General features: G+C 38.8%; 1 protein-coding gene across 4 annotated transcripts in view; it reads left to right on the top strand.

Moving 5' to 3' along the window:
• The first annotated feature begins 443 nt into the window (after positions 1-443).
• LKRSDH (lysine ketoglutarate reductase/saccharopine dehydrogenase) overlaps positions 444-26,868 on the top strand; it is an 81,978-nt gene continuing 55,553 nt past the window's right edge. For 2 of the 4 annotated variants that reach the window (XM_083133197.1, XM_083133200.1), the window contains exons 1-2: positions 446-548; positions 17,026-17,144. In XM_083133197.1, the coding sequence (XP_082989323.1) occupies positions 17,078-17,144 (67 nt within the window). In that variant the 5' untranslated portion in view covers positions 446-548; positions 17,026-17,077. Of the gene's footprint in view, positions 549-17,025; positions 17,145-19,760; positions 19,975-26,868 lie in introns of those variants that run through there. The other 2 variants (XM_083133198.1, XM_083133199.1) reach the window with 2 other exon arrangements.

A 26,868-nucleotide genomic window follows, 5' to 3' on the forward strand; every position in this document is an offset into this window, starting at 1 on the left:
TTTTGCAAAAAAAATTTGCAAAATTGAACTTTGCGGCCGCTTAGATTGTGTTTGGAATGTTGTGTTTTTCTTCATGCTGCATGGGAATAATAATTCAAATTATTATTATTATTATTATTATTATTATTATTATTATTACTGTCGCAGATCTTTGACTGTGATAAATTAGCCATGTTTAATTTTTTCTACAGCATTTTCCATAATATTTCAAAAGCTCAAGGGGGGGTTTAAACCCGGTAACCCCCCCCTTGCGTACGCCACTGAATTTAATTATGAGACACTTGATCCGCTACGGGACATCACTACCGTACATGCAATGTACATTTCCCGGCAGCTTGTATGAATGTTCAAAGAATGTAGGCAAACCTAACTGCTTCATCATGCAGGGGGCAACATGTAAAAAGGAGATAAGGGAGCTGTCACGTGACCCTCAGTCCAGCGAAGAGTGAGCCAGTGGAAATTTTCAATGTAGCGAGTGCACGTTTCATATTTCCCCTGTCCTGATGTCTTCTAAAGATATAGACGTTCAACTGTTCGCAGAATCTAAGGTAAGACCGCCAAGACCTTTTGCGTAGAATCGTAAGGATGATAGCGGGTGCAAGAAAAACGTTTGAAATCTTACAATTAAGACGAGACCAAGAGTATTGTCTCGTTCGGCACTTTAGTAAATTAGTTCTGAAACTAATACTTTTTCAGGTGGTCTTCTTGCAACTATCTTGAAACCAAAAGTTGGTCCGAAAGAATAGGCTAAACGAACTAATGATTATTAAATTTCGAGAAAAATGTTCTACTTATATCGCCAAAATCGCTACTGTGCCGCTGAGGCCCTCCCCGATGGTGCAGTGGTAGCGTCGTCGCTACCGATACCCGGTGGAGGCACATAGTGGTTCGGATCGCACTTTAAGCTGTAGGTCCAGTCCCGATTAGCCTTACTGTGAATAAAGTGGACTTAAAACACCAAATTGATCAATCAATTTTGAACACCTAAGACATACTAACAGCATATGATTTCCAACAACCACCTGGACATAATGCAACTTCCTAGCTCATCAGTAATTTTACAAATCTTGATTTTTTTTGTTTGATTGATTTGGCTTATTTTACTTTGCTTCTCTTCCACTTTTGGCTAATCGCGTAAATAAGGATGAGTGATGATTTGATGAAATTGATGAAAGGACACTCACAGAGAACGCCCATGCCTGCGTCGCGATTCGAACCCGGGACTCCTGGCGTCGTAGTGCGCTGTTCTCAATTTTTTGAAAGGAATAAAACATCCCTGTTAATTTTCAAGTAAAGGAGGTTACTTTGAGGTTTATCACTTACTTATATATATATATATATATATATATATATATATATAAGGTTTATTAGAATTCCAATAAAATTAATGTTATTTTATTTGTGGTCATCAGTGAAAGAAAAGAACAACTCTACTGCAAATCAAGCTCGAAGCATGTTATACGAGTTTTATAGTTTATATGTTTTCCACGGTTTGGATTCTTTATTAATATTATAATTGGAATTCTTATGAAATAATAGTTTGTGGCTGATTGTATTGAATTTGAAATAGTTTTAAGTCCACTTTATGCACAAGTAGGCTAATCGGGACCGGACTTACAGTTTAAAGTAGGATCCGATTGCGAACCACTATGTAGCTTTACCGGGTGTGGAACCCAGGACCCTTTGATTACAATGCGACAACGTTACCATTATGCCATCAGGGTGACCCGATAGCTTATCTAGAATAAAGTAACTAACTTTCTCAACTGAGTAAAAAGTGTGACTATAAATTAATTACTAAGGTGGCTGTAAGATCAGTTCAATCATTTTTAAAAAGTAAGCTTTCCGAAATAATTAATATGCACCATAGGATGAAATCAGGAAGTGAAATCATTTTACGTGAAACAAAAATGCCCCAGGCTTCGCACTCACCTAGGGCCGACTGTGTTCCTAAGTAATAATTTGCAGATTTTACAAAATTATTGACAATAAATCAATAAATGATGACTACAACATTTTCTTCGATCGATAACATTTCGGGTAGTTTCCAGTAAAAGTAGTGACGATACCGGAGTGGGCAGATGCCCTCTCAACAGACAAGAAAAATTTATAATTAAAAATACTTGACATTAAATAGAGCTTCCGTGCAGTCAAATGGTCAGCACTCCAGATTTGTATGTAAACAGTCCTGGGTTCGATTCCCGGTGGCAGCTACAAAATTTTGGGGTTCACCGAGCCTCGTGAGGACAATTTGGGAGCTACTTGGAAACAATTAGATTCGAAATACAGAAAACAGCGGCGATGGGACTCGTTGACTTGACCATGGACCAAAAAAAGTATTTTGGAAGATCCTATCCCTCAATTATATTTTGGTTATAATAGACGTACTAATGGCAGGAAAGTATAATTTCGAAAACTTCGTTTAAAACAACCACGTTATTCTGCTAATCTCCAAAAAAAACTTCTGCTGCTACGCTATCGAACATTGCCAAATAGAGCGTCGAACATTGCCAACATGTTTAACCCTTGAACTCACTGTGAACTACGTATTTGTGATGTGATAGCTTCGTATTACTTATCTCCATTCTTTCTACAATTTTAGACCTACCAGAGTATTTATTATAAATCTTCTATTTAAGGATATGTGAACAGGATTAAAATTCCTTCTTGTTTCCGTTGTTGTTCCACCTGTTTTCCGTATGTACAATGTAGTTGGCTCTCACCGTCGAAGTGTAGGCAGTCTCAGCCAGCGATTTCACATTGAAAATATACTGGATGATCAGTTTCAGATGTCAGAAAAGTAAACCTTTATACACAAGAGGTTAATGTAAGTATCTGTGAGCAGTTTGTTGTAATATAAGCAGAAAGGATGTAAGTTTCGACTGAGTGGATGTTTACAGACTTCAGCTACATGGCGGCGCTAATGTGTATGGTAAGAAAGGTGGTGATCACGTCACAACAGCGCATACACTATGTCGTATGGTATGCGAAATTTTCGAGTATTAATGCATGCTACTGCCGCCACGCAGCTGAAGACTGTACACCTCCACTCACTCGAAACTTACATCCTTTGTGCTTATGCTACTACGTACAAAAATAACCCGAAATTTGTGAATAAAACCAAATACGTGGTTAATCATCAACATTTATTGTCGCCTTCAAAATAGGCCCCATCAGATGCAACACAAATATGCCAACGCTTAACCCAGTCTTCAAAACACTTTTCAAACTCAGAAGACGGTATTGCCCTGAGTTCCTTCTGCGAATTTCCTTTAATGGATTCAATTGATTCAAAATGCCTTCCCCGAAGTGGTAGCTTGAGTCGCGGAAAGAGAAAAAAACCACACGGAGCCATATCTGGAGAATATGGGGCTTGGGCGAAGACATGTGTTGAGTTTTTGGCCAAAAACTCGCGAACAACGCAACACAACAATGCGACGACGCATTATCGTGGTGCAAAATCCAAGAATTGTTTTTCCAAAACTCTGATCTTTTCCGGCGAACACTCAAGCAGACGTCTCATAACGGTCACACACTTTATTCACAGTTTGTCCCGCTGGAAGGAATTCTGAGTGCACAACACCACGATAATTAAAGAAAACAATGAGCATGACCTTAATTTTTGAGCGACTCTGGCGTGGTTTTTTGGGTTTTGGTTCATTTTCGAAGCGTCATTCCGAAGATTGTTGACCTGTTTGCATGTCACACTCATACACCCATGTCTCATCACCAGTTATGATGCGTTTCATGAACGTTGAGCCACTAGAGGCTCGCGAAATCATGTCTTCAGCAACATCCCTGCGATGTGCTTCTTGCAGGAAATTCAGCTCCTTCGGAACAAGTCGTACAGCGACGCGTTTCATGCCTAACACATCAGTCAAAATATTGTGAACGGACATGTGTGATATGTCAAGCTCACAAGCCACCTCTCTCACACTCACACGCCGATTTTTCCGACGTTTTCGTCAGTCGTCGACGTGGAAGGTCGACCAGAACGGGGCAAATCAGCAACAACTTCTCTCCCTTCTTTGAAAACCTTGTACCATGCATACGCTTGTATTTTCGACAGACACGAATCACCAAAGTGTAGCATTTTCAACGATTCAGCACACGACAGTCCGTTGGCAACACAAAACAAATTCTTTGCTCGATATTTGTCTCCATTCTGCAAATCGCAGGACACTCGTCAACACAACTAACGTAAACAGCTACTGTGCACAAACTGATGGATAGATTACTCTACCGCTCTGCGTGGCCATTCAGTTCAGTGCTGCCACCCTACGGACAAAATTAATTCTCGATAGCTCCACATTGGCCAAATTCCTCGTACTTTTTTTTCTTTTTAATAACAGCATATCTCTGCATCTGCTCTTAAGATAGCACAAATATGGGTATATGGGTGTAGAGTTCTGAGGTTATTTGCACCTCAATCGATACTGGAAAGTTAGTGTTAAGATACCTAGTTTTTACTTGGAATAGTGTTTCAGCGTGTTTGCATGCAGAGCCATCTCTCGTCTTGTGCTTGTACTACTTGCAGTATGCGCGCTTCATTCAAATTTTATTACCTTATAATTTATATTTCTTGCATATCTGAATGAGCGATAGGTACACAGGTCTTTTGATACATCTAGATCCATTTTTGAATCAATTTAGCGAAATCAAACATATATGAGGGGCAATCAAATGAAAACCGAACACCAGCTACAAAGTGACAATGGAGTTTGTTTTATTCAAAAGTAATTGCCACAAGTGTGAAGCCATTTATCCCACTGGGAGACGAGACGATCAATTCCAGTCTTGTAGAAAGAGGTAGGTCGCTGACGGATCCACAACCTCACCCACTGTTGCACTTCCTCGTCCGAATGAAACCGACGGCCACGAATGTTTTTCTTCAGGTCACCAAAAATGTGGAAGTCACACGGGAAAATATCGGGGCTGTACGGAGGATGTTCAAGCGTTTCCCAGCCAAATGTCTGAAGCTTATCCCTCACCAGATTGGCAGTATGGGGACGGGCGTTATCATGCAAAAGGATGATTCCGTCCGACAGCATTCCAGGGCGTTTTGACTTTATGGCGCGTCGCAGTTTCTGCAACGTGTCTGCATAGCGCTGCGCATTGATTGTGGCTCCACGCTCTAGCAAGTCGACAAGCAGAGGGCCCTTGCAGTCGAAGAAGAAGCTCAGCATGACCTTACCGGAACTCGTATGGACAGCCTTGGATTTCTTTGGCGGGGGAGAATCGACGTGTTTTCATTGTTGGCTTTGCCGTTTGCTCTCGGGCTCAAAATGTGACGATACGTGACAGAAACGCATACTCTTCCTCGTGGTACCGCTGCAAATGACTCAGACATGCAGTCATTCTGTCAATCTTTTGTACCTCCGACAGTTAATGCGGAACCCACTGCGCGCAAATTTTTCGGAACTGCAGGTGATCTTTGATAATGGCATGCACAGAGCCATCACCAATGCCAACCTGAACAAGAATTTCTTCCTCTGTGATTCGTCGGTCTTTCCGGATCAGACCATCGATCCTCGCAATCACATCAGGCCGCGTAATGGCTCGATGGGCCTGTCCCGTGCGCGGATCGTCTTGCAGTGATGTGCGTCCTTCGCGGAATCTCTTCTGCCACTCGTGTACACTTGTCAGGGACATGCAGTGTTCGTCATACACTGCAGATGAATTTCGCGTGTTGCAGCACCCTCAGCCACCAAGAAACAAACCACACCTCTCTGCTCTTCTTTGCTTGTCTCCATTTCCAATGCTGGACGAACACACTTTTCACTACGCTCACCTCTTGAGCAATGACGAAGCAACTGTGCGGACCTGTTTTTACTATGCATTTCTCCTACCCTACATATGGCAGTATCGATACGTAACAACAGTGTTGCCAACGTTTGCGAGGAATTTGTTTTATGATGGGTGTTCGGTTTTCATTTGACTGCCCCTCATATATTTTAGCATACCTTACAGTTTTATTTGGTTAATATTCATCGTGTCTCCTACTGTGTTTGTGTGTGTGTGTGTGCAGTGATTTATCCACACCCCCCTAACACCCCCCCAACACCCTCCCAAATTTTAGTGAACACCCCCCCCCAAGCAGAAAAGTGGAACACCCCCCCTACAGGGGTGGTGTAAATATGGATGTTTATATCAACAATAGAATAACAATACTTCAACATTAACAGAAAGGAGCATAGTCCAATGGACCTTTCGGTCAACTGAAACCAAAGTGTCAAGGAAGGAGGGTGGAATGTGCAGCATGGCCATTTCCTGGAAACACTAGCTCCCTTGACAAGGCTTCGGTCAGCTCTGGGGAAGGGACACTGCCATCTGGAAAATGTCAAACTCTCACCTCTCGCCCTCCTTACAGGGAGCACATTCCGCGCACAGTGTTGACAGTTCAGCGTTTGAATACCTTATATATTTCTTAAATACGTTAAGATTCGTAAATTCAATTATTCAACCCCTGAGTCAATGAAATTTACATTTTGTTACATTTTCCTTTCAATTCTTTCATGTGAAAAATGTACGATAAAAGTAAGGGAAGAAATTAAAAGATACAGGTTTGACTCCTTGTAGTGAATTCTGTTACTATGGTTAGCAACACTATTTTCTGTAACTTGGCGAGAAGGATAATTTTGGAGCGGTAGAGAAAAGAACAGTCAAATGCCTTTGGCCTTAGGTCAGTCTCAGTGTAGTATCTCCGTTCGTGTGTTGTCGTTCTGTTTAGTGTATAACAATGTCTGAAACTAGACTGTAAAACTGTCGAAGAAGATAGAGAAAATGAAAAACTAGACAGAAAGAAACCGAAAGTGGTGAGTAGAAAATCAGTGACACTATATGTAGGTATAATTTCTTCCAACCGATATTCATAAAGTACCAATATAAAATTTTCTGACCGAGTATTCGATATAAAATGGCAAGTATTTCATGAAGAACCTAAGTGATTCATTCACGTCTATAGTTGATGACCATTTTTGTGGCTCCAAGAGTTCTTACCTTTGTAAAAGAAATTAAAATAAAGTTGCGTTACGATACTATTAGAAAGAGAGTTGTAAAAGGGGGAGGGTCCACGTGTGGTGCTTGCCTGGGCGCTAAGTACAAATGGGGTGCCGAACAAGCAAAACAGATAAAAATAGAAAAACGTTAACGTCGTGGTGCCCTGTGAAATTACTGGTACCCTATTAAATTAAAGTTATTGTCAGTTTGCAAAGATATAGCTTTAGTAAAGATTGTCTTTCTCTTTGTATCTAGTCGGTTCACTGACATAATGACATGTTTAAGTTTATTCAACTTTTCAGAGGAAGCAAAGGAAGTGTAAGCAGGCCCGTAGGTAGCTAGAGGGGGCAGTTGACAACTGCCCCCCTGATAGCCTGCTTTGCCACCCCTGTGAAAAATACAGAACGCCTAGAATTCTCACTAATCTTTACAATTACTCTAGCAACATAACAAAGACACTTATTGATTTTGTGATTTATAAAAGTGTGGGGGATTCAGTATAAAGTCGTTATCAGGATTGGGAGGGAAAAATTTCTTTTTTGATAATAGTGATTCATGCGGTAGAGAGAGGGAGTGGATATTTGATTTTTGTTACTTAGCGTTGCTTTTCTGCCACTTCTAGCTAATCGCAACAATGAATGATTATGTGAAATTGATGAAGAGACACTCATAAACAGTGCCGCAACCACAGGGCGGCAGGGGGCATTGTCCCCCCACCCTCCTGACCTTGGAAGGAAGTCCATTCTAGGGGAAGCAAACATTGAAGTAAAAAAAAACAAGGCTAGGAGAATGTAAGAATAGCAGGACAATTGGATACTCATGATGGAATTAGGTTTTACGAGATTCTTGCATTTTTCTTCGAGAAGGCCAAAGGCACTTGCAAGGGGCAATTACCCCCCTCTCGATTTCAAATTTTATACAAATAAAAGTACATTTCGTAAAATGTTCTTGCTCGCTTCGCTCGCAATGCCTTCTATTCTTATAGTCCAAGTTCAGAGCCATAGCTATGGGGCGGTGGGAGTCAGCCCTGGGAACCAAACGATCTATATGAAAAAAATGTTAAAGAGAATGCCATAGTGCCCCGTAAAATTATTAGCGCCCTATTAAAACAATTTCTTTCTATGCAACTTAATATGAAATATTAATGATGACACTGTAATCCAAGAAGTCATTGATCAATCAAGGGATTCCTATTTGTTTGTCAGGTGTCAAAACATGTATTTCAACTATAATATAATACAATTCACACAATATTTTGCAAAATGGTTAACGTAACCAGTAACCAAACATTGTCTGTAGTGATGCAAGAGTCTCCCCTTTGAAGGAAATAGAGTCAGTGTTGGACACCCATATTTTAGCAAGTACAAAAAAAAGTATTACAAATTTTTACATAGTTCATCAAAGTGTAGATAATATGTAATCATTATTATTTAATTAATTCGATTTTTCTTGCATAACAGAACACAATGGGGTTGTTGGATTCTCGTTAGATTCCATTGATTCCTTTGTGTGGAAAAATCTTGCATACTGGAAACTAGAGGGAATCATTATGAAGCATGATTTATAAAGGGCTCCCTTAATCAGTTCTTCAGAGAGGCCCATTAATCGTCTATTAACATTATCAACCTGTAAATATCAAGTAGATACAGTCCCTATTAGCCTATTTATGTTAAACTTTATATTCTTTGGCAATCTGGAAAGGTCATTATCGAAAAAATACCATTTGATGTTGCTCGAAGTTTTTTTTTGTCCGTTGCAGTTTCAAGATATCATCCCTTTTCTGTTACTTATCTCTTTTGGGGAAGGTGTCAAGTACCTCTGTGTACCCTGCTATATCTGTCAATGCGACCGACACAATATATTAAAAATTTGCATCTCTAGAATTGACTTTGCCCCCCCCCCCCCCACACAAAGAATTCCTGGCTACGGGCCTGAGTGTAAGGAATTAAACATAAAAGAAATTTAATTTACATTATGTCCCAAATTTATATCTGACTATAGGCACACCAGTGAGGGCACGACGGCACTTGCCAGTTGCCACTGCCTGCTGGAAAACGTGGAGAGGAAAATTTGTTTGGTTCATTGTGCTCTTTGTGTTGGATAGTGAAATAAATGCTATTCAATTTTTAAATAATTGAAAATAAAATTAAGCATTGCCTCAATTTTGAAGTGAAAATTCATTTTCTTCCTTTTGCAGTTAACATGCCATGCGTTTATTTGCACATGCTATTTCGTTTTCTTTTAAGGCAAAGAGGCACGTGACTCCTAATTCCCTAGAGTCTCTCATTTAGTATTTGAAAGATAAACTCTCAAAAGCGCCAAGCGTATTTTCCAAAGTTTTGTAAGGGTATAATGCATATTATTAATTAAACATAGCGACATTATCCCATGATGTTTACTCTTTACAATCTTGCTTTGCTCCTTCGGCGTCCTCTTTACCTCACCACATTACCCCTGCCCCCTGCCCCCTACTGTTCTAACAGAAAATATGCATGTATAATTTTAATAGTTCTATGTAGCGAGTGAGTTCCAAATTCTGCTGGTGTTTTCAAATCTCTGTTTAAACGATGATTCACAAACTGAAATAAAGTAATGAAACTCTATATATTTAGAGCATGGCCATGAAGACGTTAAAATATAGTGGGAAGTTGGGCTGCACGTTTGATAGATACCTGATATTGCTTTTGAATGAAATCGGTCAAGGAATTTCATATTGAAGTCTTCAACGAACGAGCAAAGCAAGATTGTAAAGAGTAAACATCATGGGATACTGTCGCTATGTTTAACTAATAATATGCATACTCAGTTTGCAAAGAAATAGTTCTAAAAATTTTCTTGCTCGCTTCGCTGGCAGTGTCATAATTTATTTAAGTCATATTATATCTGCATTTATTACTACAACTTCAGACAGGCAAGTGCAAGCACACCCATTCGATGCATTGTTACTGATATTTCAATTTGGCACCCCAAGTTGAACTCCGAGTTACACCTACGGCAAGAACGATACAAATACAGTTAAAATATTGCGCAAGTGTTCCTAATTTATTTATAACTAGCTTAAGAATTGCATGAAATGATTCCTGGTAATAATATGTTAAAATTTTGTGTTTTTTAACGTCATCCCTTGTGTTTTGTCTAACGATTGATTAAATCAAGTACTGAACATTATCGGAAGGAAAGCAATACTCGAAACGTTAAACTGAAATGTTAACATTAATCTATTTTCCATTTTTTCCTGTATTTGACATCTTTTTTTCTTCTGAAATGTTACGTGAAGGGAAGGGAGGTGGGGGGAGGGGGTGATTAATCTCTAGAAACATCCTTGAAGAAATTGAATTAGGGCGAACATTTTTAAAACGGTCCAAAATATGCACTTAACTTCCCCAAACTTACACCCCCCCAAAATTTTCCAGCACCCCCCCAAGGGAAAAATCCTGGATAAACCCCTGTGTGTATGACGATGGCCAGACACAAATTTGTTCAAGACCTTGGTTTCTCACACTCTGCCGAACATGGTGAATTGCTGAATATATCTCACATGTAAGCGATATTTAAGCGGACAACGCTGTACAGCTCCCCAAACATTAGATAAAAACTAACCATCATTATCTGGGTTAATTCTTTAAATGCTTTCTTAAAGTAAGTCGCGCACGGCGCGCTACGAAGCTATAGGTTCTGGGTTCAAATCCCGGCCTGTGCGTGGGTGTCCCTTCATCAAATCATCAATCATCCTCATCTTCCCGATTAGCCTAAAAGTGGCAGAAAAAGCGAAGCAAAATAAACCAAAATCAATCAATCAATGAGAGTGAGTACCGAATGCAAAACAATTTCAAGTTCGGTCTCTACCATTAAAAGTTGAATAAAATGCAATATATTTTATCTTTGAAGTTATAAGTGAAATATGATGGGTTTAAAATCACGTATGAAACTTATATAAAAACTCCATACTTTCTTTCACACGCTATATGTAGAGAGGTGTCACCTAAGTGTCAACCTCACATTTACATAGTATACCCTGGACTACATTTTGCAGACTAGCGAGGCTCTGGCGTCTGAAACCACAGCCAGTATAATTCTCTGTGTAGCTCGTGTTGTGTCATTCCTGTATGTTTGTGATTGCGCTTTAGTGTTGCCCACGAGACGAGACTTTGGCCTGTCTCGTCTCGTGGAGTCTCGTGGAAATGCTGTCTCGTCTCGAAAATATTCGTTTGTCTTATGACACATGGTCAATCTCGTCTCGTCTCGAATTTTTAAAAGCCTGTCCAGTCTCGTCCCGTGGGCAACACTATTGCGCTTCATACATTTTGTTTAATTACTATCGTCGCGATTAGCGCAAAGTGACAGAAAAGCGACGTAATAAACCAAATTCATGAATTGAACGATATATATATAAGTGTTCATGACGTCCGTGATAGTGTGCTAACGTCGTCACCTTGTAATCAAAGGGTTCGGGGTTTCATACTCGGTGCAAGCACATAGCGATTCAGATCCCACTTTAAACTGTAAGCACAGTCCCCATTAGCATATCTCTGCACAAAGGTGAAAGTATAATATTGTAGTAACATGGACGTCTGGAAGAAGGGGTGGCAAGGATGGCCACACCTCCCCCTTAGAAATCGAATGTCAACCTAAAAAGTATATATTTCACACGTATAACAGTTGGGCTGAAAAGTTCGTAGGCTAACATAGTAAAAAAATATTTTTTTGACAAAATTCGATTTTATTATTCAATTTAGTTGCCTTTGAGGGCGATACAAGGATTATAGCGGTCATACAATTTTTCGATGCCATTTTTATAGTACGATTTCTCTTTAGCCTCAAAATAGGCCTCAGTTTCGGCGATTACCTCTTCATCAGTGCTAAATTTCTTTCCAGCGAGCATTCTTTTAAGGTCTGCAAACAGGAAAAAGTCACTGGGGGCCAGATCTGGAGAATATGGTGGATGGGGAAGCAATTCGTAGTCTAATTCATATAATTTTGCCATCGTTTTCATTGATTTGTGACACGGTGCATTGTCTTGATGAAACAGCACTTTTTTCTTCTTCAAATGGGGCCGTTTTTTCGTGATTTCATCCTTTAAACAATATGTCCAACACGTTCCTTTGATATTTTTAAAGTCTCATCTATCTCGATCAACTTCACTTTACGATCATTTAAAATTATTTTGTGGACTTTTTTGATGTTTTCGTCTGTAACAGCCTCTTTGGGGCGTCCACTGCGTGCATCGTCTTCGATGCTCATTTCGCCTCGTTTAAATTTAGCAAACTACTTCTCAACGGTTGATTTTCCTGGTGCAGAGTCCGAATAATGTTTATCAAGCCAAGCCTTGGCTTCAACAGTATTTTTTTTCGCCAAAAAGCAATGCTTTATTAACACACGAAATTATTTTTTTATCCATTTTTTCACAATAACAAAAGCTGCTTCACTCACAATGCTATATCTCACGAACTAATTATCCGGCAGCTGTGAAATTTATACACGTATCTTTTGAAGGTTAGTACTAAGTAAAAATCACATGGATTTAATTCTAGTAACGCCATCTATGAGTCAGCCTATGAACTTTTCAGCCCAACTGTTATGTAATTTGATTTCAGTCACAGTAATTTACATACATTAATGCGATAGCTTCAAATTCAAGTAGTGTCTTTTGAGGGGGCAACACTATTATCGGGGTAATATGCCCCCATGGAAAATTACTTGCTTGTCCTTCGTGGAAAAAAAATCTGCGGACGTCCATGATTAGGGGGGCGATTGCCTATGCGGCAAAGATAATGGTAGGCAAATTGTCCACCGCTATTTTCGTTTCATTTTAATTCTACGTACTGTGTTCTTTCAAGGAGTGACATTATGTTGGTCCGAAGCAGATATTACCCTCTGCTTATTGGCGTCAAACGGATCACCCGGTATATTTCCAGGGGTAGGTCTAGTCAAGTAGCTTATGCCAGTACGGGATACCAAGATACACACTAGTTTTCATATCAGTAGCGTAACAACGCTTTGCGCTCCTACTCGTTGTGGTTGTTTTATTGTTTTAAAGCTTTCCTTCCTATAATATTAATTTGCGTCTACATTTACATTAGGTATACACAAATGAATGGCTTATTGCAGAAAGGGACCTGAGTCACATTTTTGAGGTATCGGAGTTAATTTTTTCATCTCCACTGTGTCTAGCAGCATACTGCAGGGGGGTGCATTGAGGGTTGCAAAATTAACTATTCATTATGTTGAATATTTGAGCCAACAACGGCACATTTCTTTCTTACACTATTAATATTATACGATTTTTCATTGTTTTTCTCAGAATTGTGCAAAAGTGACTCAGGTCCCTTTCTGCAATAAGCCATTCAAATATGAAAATACTTGAATCAATGTAAAAATTGGTTCAAAAGGTTACGACAACAGACAAATTGTAAAAAAACAAACAAAAAAACTATATATTTATAATTACATATGGACATACATGAGTTCTAACAAATGGGTCATACATACCTCGCTAACAAGTCTATGATGTTCAGAAAATTCTCAAAACTACTTTGTACGTTTGTTACATCTTCTCGATGTCCCCTGAGAGCCAAATTACAGGTTGATGATATTATTACATCTAAAATTATTTTAAAGATTTCGCGCCACTTCTCCAGACCTTGTATCAACATTGTTTGGACATCTTTACGATTTTTCCAGGCACCATATAGTCGTATCTGCATTCAAGTGAATTTGGCACAGTTCGGGTTCTTTGATTTTTTACTTAAACCTTTCCAATCATTAATTTTTCCTTTACACCATAAAGTTTTTATCGAACCTATCGGCAAACAACCGGCACAATGAACAGCGTCGAAAATAGATGAGTAACATAACCAAAATCTGCCTATTTTCTAGGGGGTGTGCACAAAATTATAATATATTTGGTTGAAAATATATTTTAACGCAGAAAGGAAATCTTTTGTGAACTGTCGGTCTTTCTTAAGTTATCATTCTTACTGCGCCCCGAAGATCGTGCGCGCACCCCCACACCATAGCGTTGCGGGGGTGTTGTTTACGCCAATGTTTGATATACAGTAAAACCTCGTTAATCCGAACAGGCAAGAAAAAAAACAGCAGAAGGCAAGGATTTAAATGTGGCTAGGAGTCAACAAGAGAACTTCCCAAAAAAAAGACAGTCAACCACTGATGAAATTCTGTTTCCCGCAGACTTTATACTGTACTGTATAGTGTATTTAGGCCTGTGCCCTTTAAATACACCATAATAAACGTGTTTTGTTGTTATAAACGGGGTTTTAATGCACTTTCTACTGTTCTTTTACGTTATTTCAGTTAATCCGGACTTTCGTTAAGTCGGTCAACTTATCCAGCCCCCCCATTAGTCCGGATTAACGAGGTTTTACTGTAATATGTTATGTTAAAGGTTAGAAATGTAAAAACCCAACTAGATTTACCGATATTAAAAATAAAGCTTCACAATCATACTCTGATGAGAGCAATGTGTACCCTCGAAACGTTGGAAGTAAAAGGCGACTTAACCTGGCTGATCTACAGATAATTACGGTGTTTTAAGTCCACTTTATGCACAGTAAGGCTAATCGGGCCTGGACCTACAGTTAAAGGCGGGATCCGAACCACGTGCAATGTGTCTCCATCGGGGATTGAACCCAATACCGTTTGATTACAAGAAGACATGGTCGCCACTACGCCATCGGAGAGGCCTCCATTTCTTGGTCATAATTAGGCAACGGCAGCACCTTTCCAAAATTATAGCTGTTTCCGTACCAAACGTTTGAGATATGTTTTTTAGGACATGAAATCAAGTAAAATGAACACAGTCTGTTGCACCTTTTTGTGAGATTAGCACATTTATCCCTCTTTGATGCTTCAGCACTATTTCCCTTCCTTTTCTTCCATGTTTGTTGAGAAATTGGACAGAAAAATAAATGATTTTCACTCTTTTTGAGGAGCCACATAAAATCCCACCGTCTCATTTTGTATAGCAGAACGAGAACTATAAAATGGTATAATATTAGGTGCATCCAGAAAGTAAGTTTCCCTTGGGTCGTGCACAAAAAGGAAACATTATTTCATTCAATGATTTATTGCCACAGATATAGCACTTGTCCAGTTACTTGTCAACATAATTCCCGCCGGAATTCAGGCACCTGTCATAGCGTGGGACCAACTTCTGTATACCGCTACTGAGATCTTTCGGGAGGCGTCTTCTAGGACATTCACTGGCCAGGGCATGTGCCTCTAACGCATGCGTAAAACCGGTTTCAATGAAGACCATCTTAGAGGCTCAAGCCGCAGCACTCAGTCCTGATGTCATCATCTGGAGGCGATCATCTTAACACTAAAAGGAAGACAATATTTTACCGTAGAGAATTTAAGTTCGTTTGTTTCTCTTTTATAAGGACTGGAAGCTCAGAGATAGTTACATTTTAACATTTATCATCATATATATATATAGTTAGAAGAGATAGAAGAAAATATTAAATATTTACATCAACATTCTTCGTTCAAGAAGCAACTTTGGCCACCACAAAAAAATTCCTAATATCACACAAATTCATGTCGAAAATCGTTACAAACTTCCTGGTGGAAAATTTTTAAAAAATGCGTGTATTTGTGAAATATTATCCGTAATATTTTAAAGTTTTACATAAAACTCGTTAGAGTTTTTGTAAAAAAAAAAAAAGGGAAAAAGAAATAGAATAAGTTAAACCCTGCATGTTATCGAAACAGACTGCTTTGGTAGATGTAACAATATTTTATAACAATTCATTTTGCATCGATAAACAACTATGTAATGTTAACCAAATATAGTAATTCAAATTAAATTTGGCATTTCTAAAGAAATTACCAATTCGATACTGGTGATCAAGAATGATTTGCAAGAAACAAGTAAAACTTGACCAAATCTAAAAGTATGTTAGATGCCTATTTCGTGCACATTAAATCTTTACATTATGAACTAAACTACCTCCCGTTTATTTATAAGTATAAAATCCGTGTTACTTACCCTGGAGTTTATCGTAGGGTCAAAATTACGTGGAATTGCCCTAATCCATTTCTCTCTTTCAGTAACGTCTTGAGGAAATCTAAATACATTAGTCTCACTGTTCTCATCATAATTTCCTCTACAGTTGAGAACACAACGCTTATAGACCATATTCCTTGTACGCTCCCACTTCACTTATACTTCGTTGCAGTTCTTAAAATTGCATTGCAATTCCACATACGCTAAAAACGATCCAACATTACTTCCACCAAATAAATCAAACATGGGGGCTGTCTCGCCCAAGGTTATTAGAAGTATGTCTCGCCTACAGATGATAACGTCGCTCACGTGACTAGAAGAAGCCATTCGGCTTTCTCCAGTTTGAGAAGGTGATGTTTCAATACGCATGGCCTGCCACCTGTGGGCGAGTGGGAATTTACTTTCTGGATGCGCCTAATATAATCACTACAGCCCCACAACAGTTCCCAAAATAATGTAGGTAAACTCGCGAGAGAAAACACAAACTTCAACAAAACCTATTACGAATGTGGAAACTAATTACTAATTATGTTATTTGCTACAGTATTGAATAAAGGATGTTAATGTAGTTAACTGGTTTGGACCTGAATAAAGGCAATTTATCAGCACCTTTTGTTGCACCTTTTTAGAAAACATTTTCAGAACATTCCCTCCCTCTTTCGACCATAATTTTGCACTTTAAAATCCGTTCCCTAGTCATAATAATGTACAGTCACGGACAGTTCTGGGTTGTAGTGAATACATTGACTTTCAATGGAATCAATACAACCCAGCAGTGTCCGTGACTGTACAAACATATAACACAATTTGCAAGAGAGACAGATTGATAGAGAAAGACATATGTATAACCTACACACACATGCACACACCCAGACTGTCTTACCGTCTTATAACTGCGAAATACTTTATTTGAAATTTCACTATATTACAAAAATACCAGCTGAATAGATATTAGTTAAAAAAAACAAAAACATAAGATCATTTATAACCATACTTTTCAGTGACCTGAAACCCCAACTAAACATTACAGTGGCTTGAAGGATACTTCAGTTGATGGGACTTAAATGGAGCCGATTCACAGGCAACGTCATAGCTCATTCGAAAGCAGTAGTTGACAAAAGTAAGTGTACATGTTTACTCATCTATGTTTTCTTTAATTCGCCTACCCACGACTTGATGAAAATATCGAATTTATGTTTTACTTCTTTGAAAGTCGCGATGGTTCAGTCGGCAGGGTGTTTCACTGCCACACCGGAGTCCCAGGTTCGATTTTCGGGGTGGATGATCTCAGGTTTAATTTTCCAACAATGTGTTAGTGTGTGTGTTGTATTTAATATTGACGAACAGTCATCAACTCCGGGCCGAAAATAAACTTTGTTTAAAGTCCACTTTATGGTCAGGTATTCAGTACCATTAGCTTGAAAGCGCTGACATATGTTTCTTAGTTTTTAACGTATAGATCAGGTGGTAACACTCCCTCCATAATCCACCGATGGTCGTATGAAATCGACAACGAAATATTCTCGGAGATCAATATTATGTCATATTCAGATATGTCCAGGGGGTCAAGCCCCCCCCCCTCTTAATTTTGAATACTTGCATTTGTACTGACACATTTCTAAAGCAGTAATATCGTATTTCGTAAACAACATTAGTCGTCTCGTCACAAGAGCTAGAAAACGAACAACTACCAAAGTCTGTTACTTAAGAAGAAGAGTGATAGATTCGCAACCGGTGTGCGTTTATTACAATGTCAATGTTACTGAAAAAAGAAGAAAACCTCTGTATGAAATACGCAAGACACGATGTATGAAAAACATGATGAATAATTATTTGCAGAATCCCATGTATTCCTTATGGGAAGATAACTTCCACTTCGAGTTACCTCTCATCAAATGGGAGTTTGACTTTTCCGACGGCAAATAAAATCTTCAAATTGTCCTCTTTCCATTTATGTTTTTTTACACCATCGTTCCAAGAGAACGAATAAAATAAGACTCCCATAAGCATAATGTTAATTTTTCCCCCGTTCCTTACATCCGGCGCCCCTCCCTCCCAGCTCGTGACGGAGGGAGTAGCGACACTGGCTGGACACTGAAACTGTTTCTTGTGGCCTTAAAGGCCTTTGGAGCTAAATTTACCCTCGTAGAGCTAAAACGCTCCTTAAAGCATTTTGAAGTTTTAGGAGCCAAACGAGTGTGCAAAAGAGATAGATCTGGCCCTAAAGAGCTAATTTGGCAACAATGCACCCCTGTACCTACTTTTAATCACCACGTTGGTGATAATCGGTACCTTGTATATCACACTATGAACCAATCATATACAATAACACTGTTTTTAAGCAATTAAGTATACATTTAATGGTCGCATTGCGAGCGAAGCTAGCAGGAAAAATTCTAATCTCGATATTTCATATAAAACTGATAATATTAAAATAGAGCACCAATACATTCACCACCTCTAATCTTGCTCCCACTCTTGCCTCCACGATGGCATAGTGGTGGTAACGCTATCGCGTTGTAATCAAGAGGTTCTTGGTTTGTTACCACCAGTGGCGGATCCAGAAATTTCAGTCGGGGACTTACCTTACCGAAAATCAATTCCAACCTACACTTGCAATGTCTTATAAAACAATATATCATACTGTAAGCAGGAACCAAGCTGAGTTCAATGTTCTAGCATAGGCGTGCGCAGACCCTCTGATTAAGTTCTCTGTTCCTCTCTCCTTTATTTTCCCTTACTGTGGTTCAGCACCTGCCTTTAAAATGCATATCTATGAAATATATAAGTTAAATGTAATAGCATGCTAAAGTATAGAAGGTCTCCATTTTTTAAAATAAAAGCAATTTCCAAAAAATGGTAAAATGATGTATTTCAAAACTGTGGTCTAAATAATGGATACTAGTGGCAATATCACAAAAATCAATTAAAATTTGAAGAAAACAGTCATTTATCGCTAAAACATTATAAAATTCATATTTATGAATAATCTGTTGTTTTGAAAATCACGCGGAATGGGAAAAATCGAAATTAAGAAAAACATCCAAATATTTGTTGAAAATGTGATCTCAGCATTAGACCTCATGTCATAGCCCATATTTAGACCATCACGCTATTTTTCTTCTTCAATTTATTTTTGCTCTCTGTGGTACATATTTCACAAACAAATCATGGCATTATAAAAGCCCACATTTGTTTTATGTACCGCTAATATCATAACCTATACAAAGCAGATGAGAATTCAGAAAACACTGAGTTAAAACATACCTGCAAAAAGTTTTCGGAGGTCGCAATTCTATAACAGCGTCCAAGGCCGAAACGAACCACCACTTACTCTTGTACACCTTCGCCCATATTTAGACCTTCTCCTCTATTATTTTGTAACGGTAATAAGATTTCTCTCCATCAAATTTCTAAGTCAGAGTATTAGCAGGAGCAACTGCCCCCCTCTCCTTGCGCTCTCCTATGCAAAAGCCAGGCAGTTGCGAGGGGCAATCGCCCCTATGGCCCCCCCTTCCCGGCCTGGATCCTACAGTAGGCTACTTTGGATTGCAAACTGTTAGTCCAGTCCCGATTAGCCTTTCTGAGTAAAAAATGGGCTTGAAAGAGAACTTTGAAATTATTTCTCGTCAACCAATGCCCGTTCACTACTCTGATTGACTCACCTGTATACATATACTTTTAAATATTTTAAAATATTTTTACTGAATTTGCAGTAAGCTATGATGAGGACGAACATTCTGCGTTTGCACTATTGTGTCAGCTGTCAACATGTTTTATACCAGCAAGACCATGCAATGGTGTTTTTAATGTTTTTTGTATTAGTTTATGAGAGTTATGTATAGATATTGTAAAAAAATTAGAAGGTATACGAATCTTGAGAAGTTTCTGAATGACTGTGAGGATGATTCAACTGGAAACAACATAAGTGTATCAATTTCCGGTTCAGGGTAAATAGTATATGTTTACAATTTATAACATACATTTTATTACGAGTACAATATATAACCTTTTTTCATAATTGTTTTCCTTTTTTATCGCATATTAGGGCTACTTGCTTGTGTGATATTTGGGTGTTCAGTATTCATTTATTTATTTTATTTTGGATTACCGCTTTTTACAGTTATTCCATATCAATGTACTGTACATAAACTTACATATTTTTTACTTTGTCTACATTTAAAGAAATATATTATTTATACAAATTACTCATTCTATACTGATATTCCACATTTTCTAAAAATGATAACAATATATATATCCGACTGTAAGGTGCGTGCTCAGAAAAATACTTTAGTGTGTTTTCAGTGTGTAGGAGATGAAGCTATCTTACTATTTTTTTTTCTAAATAAGATATTATTTTGCCTGTTGGTGCTAGTTCATTTTGTTCTATAATATTTAAACAAAGTTTGCAACATATGGCTTGGCGAGATTGAGATTTCTTTAGCTCTGGTTAGGTTAGGTTACGTCTCAATTGAAGGTTAGTTTTGAAATGTTTAGTGATTGCATAGTTTTATGTGCCTAGAGAGGGCGATGAAAATCACATATTCTTATGTTATTAGCAGATTGATTGTTAATTTTAAACCACCGCGGCGATAATTGATTAATTTTACAAAGTTCAGAGGAGGGAGTTGCAGGGGCGGAGTGGATTTTGGCACCCCCTACTATCCACCCTACCCCCACTCCAACTTTCTACCATGATCTCTCTACTTTCCACTCTGCTCCAATAAAAACAGGACCACGTTATATATTTACGGTTCTAATGACGAAAAAGTACACCGGTTATCATATTTCATTAATACTTTAAGTGTTACTTTAAAGAACACGTTTATTGTGTGTAGGTGAACCTAATATGGCCTACGTAAGGTTTGAGATTGTTTCAAATGTTGTTCAAAGTCAGAAAGGTAAAATTAATCGCAAGATTCAAGAGAGGAAACATTTCTGGACGTTCACTGAAAATTAGAGTCAGTTCCAAATAATAACATGGGCGCAGGGATTTAATTTTATTAGAAAGTAGTTTAGGCCATATTGGGTATATATGCACCCAATATGGCCTAGTCATATATTTTGATCTTTGACATCAAAAAATGAAACAGATACTGTAAAGAAACTACCACAATGCTGTTTTTATAGGTAGATAAGTATATTGATACACTTACATTTTATTTACATAGTGACACATGAGATTTGCACAAAGATATAGCATTGCTTACAAACCAATCAACGGGGTGTAAGGGGTGCTCCTTCCACGTAGTGCACCCAATAGTCAACCTCACTTCCACGTAGTACACCCTGGACTGCAGACTAACGAGGCTCTGGCGACTGGCCCCATGGCCAGTATAATTTTGTTTGTGTTGTCCTGTGTTTTTTCTTTATGTGTGCTGAGTGCCCCTTTACAGCCTCAGCTTTTAACGAAAGTCAGAAGATTTTAATATTTTATGATTTTTTAGTTATGCAACGTTAGAGTTGTTATGTGTAACGATAAGGGGCTGGACCCCGTATAATGTGACGGGTGCAAAATAGCCTTAGTGTTGACGCACCCACAATTTTAAAATCAAATTCTAATTCAAATTCAAACCAATCAACAAGGGAGTGAGTGACGTGTCACAATTTGTTACCAGAAGACAGATCATAGTCTGTTGAATTAACGTTGTAGCTACTTGGAAACAGCAAATAGGCCATATTGCCATATTGGGTACTAGGCCATATTGGGATCAGGTACCTTACTTATTATGCCATGCAGAAGTAACTTCAATTAATTATTATCTACGCATATGCAACTCTTTAAAAACAAGTAGTCACGCTTATGCAATCCGAAAAAAAGTTTTAGCGCTACTGAAAGCCGAGAATCGATTTGGCACCCCGGGCAGTCCAAGCCTTAAGCCGCCTCTGGGGAGGGGATTGTAATGTAGTGCTTTATTGTTAATTTCAATCGTTAAATAGAGGATAGACGCCACTTACCGTACATTAATTGACCATTTCTTGTTAGTTTTAACATGCCAGAAAGTGGGAGAGGCAGGGGTTTATCCATAATTTTCCATTTCAGGGATGTAAGTCTAAATTTAGGGGTGTGTGGAAAAATCATTGGGGAGGGGGACGCTGACAATCGCCCGCTACCTTGTAAACCACCCATGAATTCAATAATCATGATATAAAGGGAAAAGCGAAACGATAAAGTTTGTCCAAGTTCAAGATAGCGTTCAAAATGAATTATTCTGTACCTACATGACTAATTTTAATTAAAATTACACGTAATTTAACGCTCTCATTTTAGAAATATTTCCTCTTCAAATCAAATGTTAGCAATATGTATTTTTAAAATTGTGCATGCAAAAATCATTGCTAAATTAAAAACCAGACAGTTGTTTATTAACTTTACTAAAATGAAATAGAATATGTGCCCATTCTAACAAAACAAAACCTCCCCTTCCGAATTTCACACTAGTGGCGGATCCAGACGTTGCAGTTGGCAGGGGTGAATTTCGAACGGATAACTGACCTCACGGAAAATCACTTCTAAACTACACTCGCACTGTTTTATGGTTTGGTTTGATTTGGTGTTTTAAGTCCACTTCGTACACAGTAAGGCTAATCGAGACTGGACCTACAGTTTAAAGTGAGATCCGTAACCACTATGTGCCTCCACCGGGTATCGAACTCGGGACCCCTTGATTACAAGGCAACGACGCCCTGTTTTATGGAAACAATGTATAGTACTATAGTCCTCCTCCGTAGTCGAGCGGGTTAAGGCGTTCACTCGTCTTGAGATCGTTCGCTGCGGGACGGCGTAGGTTCGAATCCGGCTCTGGTCGGAATTTATTCGGCCTACGTATAGGGCCGGTGGAAATTGGGAAGCTCCGAATGAGTGAGCATAACCCGGTCAAGAAGACCTACAACAACGGCTGGGGGTTCGTCGGGCTGATCACCCGTCACCACAATACTGGTCTGAAATCTCCACGCTATAACAGGTGACGGAGGAACAGTGTGGGAGGGAGACCAGCAGTCGGTAGGTAAGCCAAGGCCCTCCAAGGGCTGTAGCGCTGTGGGTTATGTTATGTTATGTATAGTACTATAAAGAGGAAACAAGCAGACTACCAGTGGCGTCTCGTGGCCTCAAATTTGGCCGGGGCTTATTTTTTAAAGAATTTAAAATGTAATGACAATTCACATGAATTACAAAAAATAAGTATTTTTTCTTCTAGACTACAAAACTGGACTTACTTTTTTGAAAGAATTTAAAATGTAATGACAAATTACATGAATTACAAAAGAACGGCTATTTATATTCTTCTAAACTACAAAACTGGACTTATTTTTTTAAAGAATTTAAAATATAATGACAATTCACATGATTTCAAAAGAAACAGGTATTGTTGTGAAACATACCTTTCTACGAACGTTGACTCCTGTTCTTCTGCTCAGCAAATTTTGTTAATACTTCTTCGTTGAAGCCCTCTTTGTTTGAAATGTATTCTATCTCTATTGTAAGTAAGTGCCAAGGCATTTGGTCTGTCTTGTCCCATTGCATTTCTTAAGCAGGTTTTAATACGCTTCAATGTGCTGAAACATCGTTCAGATTCAGCTGTTGCCACTGGAGTTATTAAAACCATGTTTGTCATTTTTACTGTTTCTGAAAACGTACCCTCTAAATAATTTTAAATAAAAAATGAATGCAATCTACTGATAGAGTTTATGTTTTTCAACTCTTCACTACAATAAAGAACACGAAGTTCCCTCTTTAGTTTTCCCTCTTCTATGAAGGAATAATAAATCTGGGAAGATGCCTCTGTTTAAAGGTCGACCACAGAATTTTAAGCAATCGATAATTCTATTTAATATATGCCTATTCTTCCGGACAAATTCATTGTGTCTTGTAATTGACAGCCTATGTCCTTCATCAATTTGTGTTCGAATATCAACCCTGCCAAACTCACTCAAACACCGAATGAAAGCCACCAAACCCCTACAGAACAACACGCGAGATCGAACGCGACGCAACGGAAGTAGCCCCGAATCAGCACTCAAATTCATTGCACTCTCCCCTCCTCTCACTGTAGCGTAGGTGGGTGTAGGCCACGCCTTCCTTTGCGACGTGCCCCGGAAAGCGATAATTGACATCAATGCCGCTAGGAGCGCTGTCGTATCCATTGCAACAGACGATGAATTTACGTGGGTAAAAATCGCCTTTTAAAAGACTGTGTGATAGTTATGCGTTATGGTGATTGATAATTACGTGAATACGTCCGTTTTTCTTTAGTGGCTAAGCGCCGGGAGCCCCAAGGGACGAGACGCCACAGCCGACTACCATGTTCTAGATATCAGGGTATTGTTTTCGGGGCCCACGCCTAGGATATATGGTTATTGTTGTAATGTCGTTTTCATAATTGAGGCATATTTGTATACTGTACAGTGGTTCGGATGTAACTAAAACTGTATGCCCAGTTCCGATTAGCCGATCATGAGCATAAAGTAGCCTTAAATTAACCTTCAAAAAAATATTCTCGAGCCTGTTAAAGTTTGTGATAAAAGCCAGAACATTTGAGTCTTCAAAAATATTAGGCATATATTTTTGATATACCTGAAACCTGGCAGTTGAGAGGGGCGACCGCCCCTATCACCCTCCCCGTGGATCCGCGCCTGATGTTCGCACTTCTTTTACTAAGCGGAAGATTACAGTACACTGTACACTCCTTCTGTACCTTGGGCATATTTTTACATTACATCGAGTCTCATTGAGTAAATATTCTGAATGGTTGAGAACATTCACTAATTCTTCTTATGGACACACTGTATTTTCAGATAACCCCCAGGTTATTCCTCTCTGGCTGGAACCAACTCTTTCCGAGCCGTAAATGTGTCAATCGTCCACAGATAACCTTTGGGTTATCGTGTTCCTGGCAACATGAGTCGATATCGTACGTTAAACGACGTTGGCATGCAGGAATTAGCCAAGACACAATGGCGATAAATTTCCTCAACTATTTCGTAGTCAAGTCAGGGTTAAAAAAGTTCGATTTGACGAAACTAAAATAAATCAGAGATGTAGGAACTCAAGCAAGATACTGAATACCCAGCATTTATCTGTAACCATTAGTGTCGGGTAGAGAAAAGTAAAGCGAAAGCAAGGTATATGCGTTGAACAAGGGCGTCTGCAGAATTTTTTGTAGGGGGATCAGGTTGTTATAAAATTCAGTAGTTAAAATATAATCAATATTCGTAGTTTTATGAATTAATAATTACATTTTATTGATAAGGGAGACCGGAGTGAGTTGATCATGTTTTATGTTAAATTTTTTGCAGCTCTTAATAATTACAATCTACTATTAATCTACTACTCGCCCCTATCTCCCCTACGTTTGCAGTTCTTATTGCATTTTCAGTCACCCTCTTTTTAACAGCTTCTTGACTGCATTTTACTCTTTCACGGTGATTTAGTGCACTTTAGTCGCATTTACTTCTCCCAAAATATCACCATTACTGTAACTTTTTTTTGTCATTTACGTAAAATTAATGCACGTAATTAAAAAAATGTATAGGTAATTGTAAGGTTATTTGTGTCATTAACTTCAGAGACTAACTAACTAACTAACTAACTCTCTAGCCTTCTTAAACCCGAAGGTTCATGGCTGCAGCAACACAGGCCTTCCATCTGTCCCTATCTTGAGCAAGATCTATATACTCTTTCCCATCCCTACCGATTTCCTTTAGGTCCATCTCAACGTTGTCCCTCCATCTTCGTCTTGGCCTTCCTACAGGTCTCTTACCATCTGGTTTCCCAACAAGAATCCTGTAAACTCCTCTTTCCTCTCCCATTCGTGCCACATGGCCTGCCCACCTAAGTCTTCTTGATTTAATTATTCTAATAATATCTGGACATGAGTACAAATTATGTAGTTCTAAATTATGTAACCTTCTCCACTCACCTGGCTCCTCATCCCTTTTAGGTCCAAATATTTTCCTAAGGATCTTATTTTCAAATACTCTCAATTTATGTTCCTCTTTCAATGTAAGGGACCAAGTTTCACATCCATATAATACTACAGGCAAAATTACTGTTTTGTATATTTTAACTTTTAGTTTCTTAGATATTAAATGAGAACATAAAAGTTTATGAAGAGAGAAGTAACATGATTATTCGCCTGCAACATTCATTTGTTTCCGACCTATCGTTACTGTAACTTTATTGGAGAAACTTCAGAGACCTTGGCATTAATGTATAATCTGAAATGTAGGAAGGGCAATTGCCCCCGTTTGCCCCTTTCTGCGGACTCCCTTGCGCCTAAATATCACATTCCGCATGACAGCAGTAACGAAATTTCCAATAAAGTTACAGTAACGATAGGTCGGAAACAAATGAATGTTGCAGGCGAAGAACATATTTCTCTTAAATAGATAGAAACCGATTCAATTAAAATATTTGCAATTGCTGTTTAGCAACAAAAAAACAAATCAGACGCAGTGGCGTGCCTAAGGGGCGGTTGGTGGGCTCACCGCCCCCTTTTGGTCTAGTATTCCTAAACAAATGTCTAAGGCAGGGAAAGATGGAATAAAAAATACTGTCTACTAAAAACGTATAGCTACGGAACCCCCCACCCTCACCCGTGCTTCGGAAACCCTTGGCACGCCACTGGTAGCACGATTCAGGCAGTTTTCAAATGTTTAATATTGCAGCAAACTTACATCTACACTCTGTCCCGGGAACCTGTAAAGCAGACGAACAAAAGCAAGTCCTCTGCGCAAGTAGGATTCGACCAATGAATATGTGAGGAGAAGTGAGTGCATGGAGGGGAAAACGCGGCTGCAGCTATCAAACGTTTGCAGCAGCGTGCACTTCTTTGCTCCGC

Source organism: Lepisma saccharinum, chromosome 12 (assembly GCF_977018435.1).
Source record: "Lepisma saccharinum chromosome 12, izLepSacc3.1, whole genome shotgun sequence".
Lineage (NCBI taxonomy): Eukaryota > Metazoa > Arthropoda > Insecta > Zygentoma > Lepismatidae > Lepisma > Lepisma saccharinum.